Genomic DNA, 10542 nt, shown 5'->3' on the forward strand with positions numbered 1-10542 from the left:
CACACACAGCCAATCTCGCTGATTAGATGCCAGGCTGCTCGAAACAAGGTTTTTGTGACAAAAAAAAAAAAAAAAAAAAATATCCGTGCAATCTTGTTTCCCTTCGCTCTTTTAAGCCCTGGAAGCTTTTTTTTTTCTTTTTTCTTTTTTTTTTCTCAGTTATCACAATTGTCATTATTTTATATTTAGTGCAGACAATTAAGAAAGTAATGCCCAACTCATTTCTAAAGGGTAGGCAAGAACAATGACAAAAAAAATCACGCTAAAAAACCCCCACACAAGTGTAACTACTAAACCATCACATCATATGCCTGGGAAATTCGTCCCCATAATTTGTTTTTTTTTCTTAAATGATATATGCAATAGAAAATAAACAGGTAAACAATTAATATAACATGGAACTTTGTCAAAATGTACAAAAACTGGGCATATTTTTTTGTCCTGGACGTGTTCGCTTTTGTGTGTTTGTGATGTAAAGGAAGTTTCCTCGTTTTTAAGGCTTGATTGATTGACCAAAAAAGCACAAAGTATGCAAAAACATTGATGATTGTTTGTGTGAAACCCAAGTGAACAATGGCCTTTTCTCGTGTCATGGGCATGAAAAACACACTGACATCCACTCCACCTGACAAGTCAATCACTCACTTTGTAAAAAAAAAAAAAAAGAGAAAAAAAAAAGAAAAATATAAGTGCAAGCAAGTATTGCATATTAATCTTTTCCTCATTATTCATCTCTGGGAACAAAAAAAAAAAAAAAAAAAAAAAAAAATCAGGAAGACCGAAATAAGAAAAAGTAGTCGTCATTTAGAAATTGCAGCAACATCCATAAATATCAATACACTACTGTTAAATCAGAGAAAAAAGGGCACGATGACAAAAACTTTCGCATTATGCATTTTCTCGGGCGAATGATTGACTTTCAACTGACTGAAGTGTAAACGATGGGATTTTCGAAGCAACGGACGACCGAAAGTGGCGATATGTAGTTAAATGGAGAGTAATACTGTGTATTATCAATTAGCACTAATTTCACTCTCTCCAAACGACTACATGTGGAAGGTGGGGTGAAACGGTAAAAAAAGGCTCCACATTGCAGCTTGTGCAATAACTCAGAACTAGACCATCGCTCAAGGCACATCGATGTGGAATTGTTCGTGCACTTGGAAAAGGGACGATGAAGTGCGTACGTATGAAAATGATTGTTCTGAAGGGAATAAAGGAGGAAGGGACGACAAGCTAAGAAAGAAGAATGTCAGAGAGCTTATAGAAATGACGACAAGCTAAGAAGAGTCAGAGAGATGTTTAGCTGGTTGATTGTGAGAACAGCAGTAAAAATACCCTTTTTTTTAAAGGACACTGAAAGACTTGATCGGCAAGTGCCTGATGTTGGGATTACAATATTTTTCACACTACTTTAACTCTACGTAATCTATGTAAAAATTTGTCACTAACACTAGAACATGCAGATTATTTTCTTAAATTTTTTTTAAAAACTTTACTGAGCTTTGATCGACGGTGGATGAGACTGTAAGTGTATATATTTATATATTTATATATATATATGTTTCGTACAGGAAATGAACAAAAACTCAAAAAACAACAAAAATTGCATGCGAGGGAAGCTGGATCTTCACATTTTTGCGCGACACTTTTGAAGGTGTCCGCGAGGAAGTTAGTTCAGTATTTCACCTCTTGCGTTCTATTTTTTTCATTCATGATTTCGCAAACGACTAATTTTCTTTCATATTTCATTATGTTCTCGGTTAAATTAAAATATTTGCTGTAGCGTTTTGGAAATGAACTAAATTGATTGTTTAAACGTTGATATTTCTTAAAGGGATATTTGTTCTACAATGCTAACAATTGATGAACAAACAAACAAACACATAAAAAACAACAACAGAAAAATCAATTACAGCTCCCCTTATTTCTCACAAGGCTATTTGTTCTATTTTTCTCTTTACGTGTTTTTTTTTTCTTTTTTGTACCCCGGTATTTTAGAGTCCTGGAGGTCTGAACGGACTAGGAAGAAAAATATATATATATTTATATATATACTTTTCAACAATCGCTTCAACGATCTATCTTACAAAGATATTTAACAGTCCAACATCTACCCAACAAAATTGCACTTTCCTCAATTCAGTATTCACGGTTAACCTTTTCTTGAAGTTTATGGAAGATAGAAACTTCACTTGGCCCTTGGCGTGCGACAGACCTTCCGCTGGGGTTTAGTAGAAAGAATCGCGATGATTTTTGTACGAAAAACACAAAATATAAACATGCCTCCAAGTGGGGAGGGAGATCTCCCATTAGCATACCGTAAAATGACCTGGTATCAAACATCACTGTTCATGACTTCTTCATTGCCTGCCCCAAAATGACACAAAACAACTGAAAAAAATGGGTTTGGTTGAGTCCTTGAAAGTTCTTGATCTGACATGGTGTTGATGGTGGTGGTGATGATGGTGGAAAGGGGAGGAAATGGTCCTGGCCAGCAGACGCAATAGAGGTTTTTAGCTGGTGGCATATCTGACCCAGGCGAAACCTCCAACGTTCACCGATACGAAAACCAGATTGATCTGTCAAAACACGAGTGATTGAAAGGCAGAGCTCCGAACTCCGGGTGGTTGTAGGTTCGCGACCCTTGGCCGTAGACTGCGTTGGAAACGCCTTAGAATTCACTTTAAGACCACAGGCACAGATGCGGGAAGCTCTTTGATTGCGTCATGTTACGTTTTCCTCGTCTATCTGTGAGGGTGAACCAAAAAACACAACAAAACCAAAAAAAAGGGGGAAAAAAAACGTGCACGTTTCCGAGAAAACAAAGCTCTTCTTTTTTTTTTTTTCTCGAGCTCCACCCTCAGAAGAGCTGGACAGCTACTATATATGAATATAGGCATGTAAACCATACATATGGAAGAATACATATGGACTATATAGATATATAGTAAGTGGGTGTAAGCGCGTTGAGTCGGTTCCTCTTGTTCCAGGGCTTGGCGGGGTTCTGCTGGAGCCATGCTGTGGGTCTGTCCGGTACTGGGGCAGCAAGTGGCTTCTCTCTGTTCAGACTGGTGTACATGTTTGCGGGTCGTACTCAGGGGAGACAGAGGGGGTGGTCGTGTGACCTCGGGAGCGGCCGGTCCGTGTCGGGAGTCTTTAGCCCAGGTACCACTGCAACAACACACAGAGGAACAGATCCGTGAGCTCTGGAGTGCAAGTTCAATGATTACAATGAACAATCAGTGTCATCAGCAGTCTGTGAACTATAAAATCATTTTCAAGTGGTATGTTAGGTAATTTAGTGATTTTTTTTTCTGTGCAAGATTTACAGTGCATGTTAATTCAAAACAAAGTTTTATAATCAAAATGTATTTTTAACCCCTCCTCTCCAACCACCTGTCATACAAAGACCACTTTCATGATTCAATCAATTCTCAAAGGATAAAATCAGGTCTTGTCGTATGTTTCTTTTCTGGCTGAATACACACTTTTGAACTACACCACAATGCAACCCCCCCCCCAAAACAAAACATAAAAATAACATAAATACATAAAAGTTGTGACTGCAGTTTCATGTCAACTAAGACCCCCAATCCTTTTTGTTTTTACCTTCTTTGGAAAGTTTAAGACTGATTTTAACCCCCAGAACTGTCATATTCATATAGTATCAGTATTATAATGGCAAACAGAAAAGCATACACCGCTTGTTGTTTTCTTATGGGGTCACTTTTGTATCAGCGTGAGGTCTTAAGCCGCTGCTTGACTCTGTGAGGGCTCAGCTCGACAACATTGTTTCTCTTCCTGTTCCTGTCCATCTGTTCCCTCTCTCTGAATGCCTCTGCAGCGCTTTCCGCCACACGGCCGTCTGTGAGCTGGAGTGGTGAGGTTAGCGCGCTGCACCCCTGTAATCCTTCAGTGAAATGGGCTTATTGATTGCTGTGCTCCATTGTTCACGTTTCCAGCAAGTGAGCAAGTGTTGTACGGTCCTCGCCCACTTTTTCCCTCCGTTCTTCCCTCCCCTTTCCAGCTTCCCTCCTCCCACCAAGTTCAAGTTCATCCTGGTGTTACATCATGTCTGGTTGCCAGGGACAACCAGACAGCCGTATACGTGACTATCATTAGCAAGGCCCTTATCCCTCTTTCTTTCTGTCCCTCTCTGATCCCTCTTTCCCTGCTCCCTTTCTTGCTATTCTCTTTCTGGCTGGCGTTCTGTCCGAGCGACGCAATGCGATCCGCCCCGTCCCATCCGGCCCTCACTGCAAACACACAAGCTATTGATTCAGCTTATTCAGAGATTCGCTCGCTCCTCCCACCGCTCGGCTCATCATGCCTGCATGATGTCCACCAATCAGCAGCCGTGATTAATTAAGCCAACGGGGTTTTCAGCCAATCAGAATGAAGCGCTGAAGGACTGCCTTCTTATAACAACCAGAGTCACAGTTTCTTGTTTTCTATCATTATTGCACACTTCATAAAACTAACTTTAAATAACTTTATAAAACTAAGCTTTGAATCAATTTAGATAATTTTGCATTAAATTAAGATGTTTAGCATTTTTAATGCATTATATAAACACATAAGTTCAATTTTTTACATTTATGTAATATGATTTTATATAAATATATTATCATAATATACAGAGATAATATACTGAAGACATGCTAAATATTTACTTATTTTAAATAATTGTATTTTTAATGTTTTATTATTTTATTATTTTTTTTTATAATGTCATATAAAGGTGTGTAAATATTTATTATTTTTATAATGTCATATAAAAGTGTGTGAATAGACATGCTAAATATTTACCTATTTACTCATTTTAAATAATTGCATACATTTTGAAAATTTTAATAAAGCATAATATAAACATAATAATGTGCAATATTAATGAATACATTAATAGTTTATTCTACCATCTTGGCTTCATATATTGCTCCAGCAGGTAAATCCGGTAGATGATCTAATGTAGTTAAGAGGAGTGAAATGATATGTGAGATTGAGTGGCTTCACTCTGGTTGGAAATGTCCCAGACATCAGCGTGGAAGGCTCTAGCGTACGGCTCGTTTAAATTCTATTGCTCACCGCAAGCGCAGCGGAGAAACTGGAAGGTTAGTTTTTAATCAATAGAAGCTGCTGACTCTGGACTTCTGCGCTCCGGTGCAGTGCAGCTTCCTTGTGTCTTTGTCTATCGACTCGACCGCTCTCAAACTTTCCCTCCCCTCCCCCCCTCTCCTGTCCTGAGAAGACTTTTGGAGACTCAGAGAGCAGAAGCGTGTTGGGTTCTCTGCGATACTCCCGTAACTCTGTGGACAGTGGGCTTATGTTACAGCAGAGGCAGTGCTGACAGCTGTGATTTAGTCTGCAGATACGCGGCACACAGGAGCACAGAGGGGAACCAGACAGACAGACAATAAAACGTGTGAAATTACAACCTGTCAATCTTACGTTTGCAACACGGTCGGCCTTTCAGAACCAGAACAAATGCAGCTAAATAAAGAGAAAACAATCTTGTATAAATTAATTAAGAACTACATTTTGATATATTGTGTGGAACATCAAAGAGGTGTTTCCTGGAGATCAATTAATATTCATTTTTTCAAAGATGGAATACAGATTATTTTACTGTTAAAGTAACCAATAACAAGCATGCAAAAAGTAATTAATTAATGCTTAATTTCTGACACAATAAACAATTCTAAACAAATTAATAATCATTTCACTACTACAATAAAAATACAAATTCTAATTATTATCAATAATAATAAACATTTAGTTAATCATTTTGTAAATAATTAACAGTAAAAGTAATTGATAAACACATTAAAATAGCGATTTAACAAAAGACTACAACAAACATACATTGTGGATATTATTATTATTATTAGTAGTAGTAGTAGTTTAGTAAAAATTATAAATAATTGACAAAAAAACACAATATAAATTTAATGTAAACATTAAAATATGTAAATAAAAAAAAAAAAATAAAAAAAATAATAAAAATAATAAATTAATAAAAAAAATAAAAAAAAATATAAAAATCTATGTAAAAATTAAAATAAAAAATATAAATAAAACAAATATGTAACCTTAATAAAACAATAAACAACAATAAAAAAACAAAAATAAAAAAATAAGGTCAAATTTGACAATAATTATTATTATTAATAAAACAATATTAATGATAATTTACTTGTAAAAACTGTAAACACATTTAAATAAATCAATAAAATGCACTGTGAATATAATAATAATAAAAATAATGTATTAGTAAAATCATTAAATAATTGTGAACAATATATGCAAAAACATTAAAATATCAAATTATTTTAAATGTGAAAAATACATGCAAGCAACATTCAAATAAATAATTTAATTTTCCTGTTGAACATTCAGTGGTGTAATGGGTGCTACTCTTTAGACACCTACAAAAGGCATTTATCAGTTCAAAAGATAAGTAATAATGTATAAAAAGTGGTGGGATGATCTATGACTTTAATGACTTCTTGCTTATAGAACAAACTGTGTGGGATGATCTATGACTTTATGGCTTTGTTCAAATCCCTAACCCTAAGTATTTTCAATTATAATGATGATTCTTGCCTTAGCGAACAGCAATAATGAATCTTTTCACTGGCTCTCAGCTCAAAAAAGTCCTCAAATGTCCTTTGTGGTAAAGTGGAACGGCGTGCCAGAAGAATGAAAGCGGTTTTACACACATCCGGATCTGTTTTATAGACTCTCAACTAATGGATGATGTTAAGATTTAATTAGGTGTGATAGAACCTTGTGTAAAAATGTACTAGGAATAAAACATCAAGTGTAAAAGGATCACTTCCTAACAAGAACAGATGCATTGTGGGATAGTTCATCTGGAAGAGCGAAAAACTACGACAATCCCAGACTGTGGGATTCAACCTCCTTCATCTGTCAGGAGACCGAATCGCACTCCAGGCCCAGGAAGAGAGCGAGATCGGGAGAGAAAAGCAAGATTCAGCAGAAAAACGAATGAAACGGTGGTGCGAGAGAGAGCCAGACGCCCCGCGGGCCGCACGCGAGATGATCCATGATCACTGACTACCTTCGTAAGACTCTACGATACCTCGGCCTGTTCAAACAACCATACAAACATCATCTCTGAGCGGCATCTTAATGGACCGTTTCTTTTTCCTGAAGGTTCTGTTTGGACGGAGCTTCAAGCCACCCACACAGAGTCAACATACTTGGCCGTTTGTGTTCGCTTTGGCAGGAAGGATGTGTACGGGATTAAGTCATTTCCATACAACTACAATGACGTTGTGGCCTGCGGTTAGCATTAGCCATGTGAAGTCACAGAGGGCTGTTATAGGGTTTTGAGGCGTTCATTTCCCAAATGCATTTTGAACCGGCTCTTTTTAATGATTCATTTGAGCGTTTGTGATTCACTTGGCTGTAGGGGAGAACTGCACTTACTCACAAGGGAATGGGAAACCACTCTGAATCAATTCATTTTAATTCTGGTAGTGATGAAAGGATGTAAAAATGTTTTGATAAAAATTGCTACAGTTTGGAAAATGTAATATAATGAAGTAAGAATCATATGCAAGATTTGACACAATGTATATATTTAACTTGGAAAAATGTAAATGAAATTTTTTTTTGTATATTTTATGAATATTTCAGATTTTTTGTATGTATTATATTTATTTTAAATATATTTTTAATGTCTATTATATATATATATATATATATATATATATATATATATATATATATATATATATATATAATATATATAGATTGGTTAAAATGAATGGGAGCTCTCGGAGTGAGTGGGCTGGGTTTTAAAGGACATACGTCAGCGGTTGTAATTGATAGATAGATAGCTGTAGTCTACCCATCAATAGCCTTAGTGTCCTGTTTGAAAGCCTTCAAGGTGAAAGCTGTATTAATGTAGTGAAAGGAGGGGAGGAACCTCATGCAAATACAGTAACACACACCAAACACACAGTGCAGCACATCTGCTAGAGCGATACAAGGTAAGACACGCAGAAATAGACTTCAGAGGGAGGAAAAGGAAGGAGAAAGGAAATGAAATGCAACGGTAACGGTTAATAGACTGAGACAGATTGAAACTCAGTTAAAGGGATAGGTCACCCAAAAATCAAAATGCTGGTTTATTCACTCTCATGTCACTCCAAACCTGTATGACTGACTTTATATTTGGTGGAACACAAAAGACAATTTCGAACACTACAGTGAACAATGAATAGAGATTGATGCTTCACGCTTCAAAAAGGACCATAAAAGTGATCATGAACATGATCCATATGACCCATGAGATATATTCCAAGTCATATGCTAACTTTCTGTGAGAAACCGATTGAAATTCATTCATGAGAGAAGTACGAATGAATCAGATCTTTACAGTAAATCAGCTGATTCAGTTCACATCTTAATGATCTGTAAACAAGTCATTCTGAAGAAGATCATCTCATCAAATAATCACATCATTTTCATAAAATAAAAGTAAAAATGAAAACACAAAAAAAACTAGTTTGAATCATTTGTGAACAAATCATTCTTTTGAATGAGACCCTTTCTTTTAGTGAATCCATTAATTCAGTTTATAAACAAGTCATTGTTTTGATTTGGATCTTTTCAGTGAATCAATTGACACAGTTCAGAAAAATAGCTTACTGTATATGATTTGTGAAAATGTTCACAAAACTAGTCAGTTCACAAAACCTGTCTGAAAGATTTGTGAACAACTCATTTGCTTTAATGAGATCTTTGTTAGGTAATGTAGTCAGGAAAAAAAGAGTTTGAATGATTTGTGAAAAAGTCATTCTTTGAACTGGATCAGTTGATTCAGTTTATAAAACTAGTTTAAATGATTTGTTATCAGATAATTTGTTTGAACTTGATCTCTTTATTGAATCAGTTTACACCTATATAAAGGGGAGGGTAATATTTTAATTAAATATTTAATTTTAATAAAAAAAAAATTCACAAAACTGGACTGAATGATTTTTTATTGAATCACATGATTCAGTTCAATAAACCAGTGAATAATTCACTTAACTAAACTAGTAAATGTTTTGTTCTTGAATTGGACTCACCAACTCACTGGAGTGGAAGATTATCACTAAATAACAATCTGATTCTCTACACAAAAGTATCGTGAAACTTTAGAAAACTTGATGAGTCGAATGAACCAATACGAAAATCTCAATCCTCGTTCATTCACATGCAACCACACACAAAATATCTCTTTTAAATCACACAGGTTTGATTTAACAATGACATGCCAGAGTTCTTCCCTTTAAAGCCAAGTTGGAGTAAAACAAGTCGGAGCAATTGCATAGAGGAATGAGAAAGATGAGAAAGTCAGGTGGTAGAGATAAAGGAAGAACGATCAGAAAGCGACAGAAGCGGGGGGTTGGGAATCTTGGTCTGGTCCTTTAACTGGCTGTCAATGGCAGGAGTAATCTCATCAGGACGGAGGAGTGCTGAGTCAGCAGCTGCGCTAAAGTGCCTGAGGATGAGTGTCATCTCAGAGGAATTCAGCTTCATGTAATGCAAACCAGCCTGGGCCTGGAGAGCAGTGCTTATAAAAGCCATCTCAAACCCAAACCGCCCAGCCACGTATTACAGATCCCTGTGGGACCCCGCAGACATTTACTACATTATTTATTTACATTTTGCCATCAGACGCTACGGGGGAAAAAAGAAAATGGAGCGCGGCAGTCCATTAGACGACCCCAAACAAACAGCTCACACCTGAGGGGGATATAAACATATTCATGTTGTTTATTATTAGAGCGGCGGAGAAGCAGCGATGTTTGCAGGTGTGCGGGAAATGGTCGCTCTTCTCGTTCCCGTTTCAGATTTGTGGAAGTGTGTATGTGCTCTGACAGAAACAGCAGCCTGTGATTTCTGGGGTGTGACACGGAGCATAGAGCTGAAATCAATCTTAGGTAATTAATTTGTGTGTCCGGCAGTCTGGCACGCTGCCCTCTTCTGGCTTTGGGAGGAAACGCGCGTGGGTGAAAATTTGTTTAAACAACACTATTAAGGAGGCATCGCCTTCCCTGCAGGCTTTTGAGGTTTCTTTGTCTCTGGAATGAACATTTATTATGATGTCGAGTAATAATCGTTAGGCATGTTTTGTGGGGACGTCTCCGCAGATGCTTAACTACGGCAAATTGACGTGGAGGACAAGAGTCAATTACTGATGTTATCTCTCCCGCATGCTAACGTTTATAGGAAGCGAATAAAAGCCAAGGGTGCCGGCGTTCTCATCTCGGCCTCTATGAGGCCGATTTACTGCGTGTGTGTGTGTGTGTGTCACACTGCAGTGCCTATCTGCTCTTCCCATCACACTCAGTTCCTCCCAGCGTGTTCTGATTAAAAACGCTGTTTATGAATCACTGCTTTATCTGCACCGCTTCGGGATAGGGGTCAGGCTACAGTCCCTGTACGCTGCGCAATTAAACACATATTACAGACCTGTGTATGTGTGTGTTTGTAATTTTTCTGTTTTATTGATCAGAATTG

General features: G+C 36.9%; 1 protein-coding gene across 7 annotated transcripts in view; it reads right to left on the minus strand.

Moving 5' to 3' along the window:
* Positions 1-1718: 1718 nt before the first annotated feature.
* Positions 1719-10542, minus strand: part of nfia (nuclear factor I/A) — a 159667-nt gene continuing 150843 nt past the window's right edge. For all 7 annotated transcript variants that reach the window (XM_042749215.1, XM_042749214.1, XM_042749216.1 and 4 more), the window contains one exon: positions 1719-3174. In XM_042749215.1, coding sequence (XP_042605149.1) covers positions 3160-3174 — 15 coding nt within the window. In that variant the 3' untranslated portion in view covers positions 1719-3159. The remainder of the gene's footprint in view (positions 3175-10542) is intronic.

This window comes from Cyprinus carpio, chromosome B22 (genome assembly GCF_018340385.1).
Source record: "Cyprinus carpio isolate SPL01 chromosome B22, ASM1834038v1, whole genome shotgun sequence".
NCBI classification, from domain to species: Eukaryota; Metazoa; Chordata; class Actinopteri; order Cypriniformes; family Cyprinidae; genus Cyprinus; species Cyprinus carpio.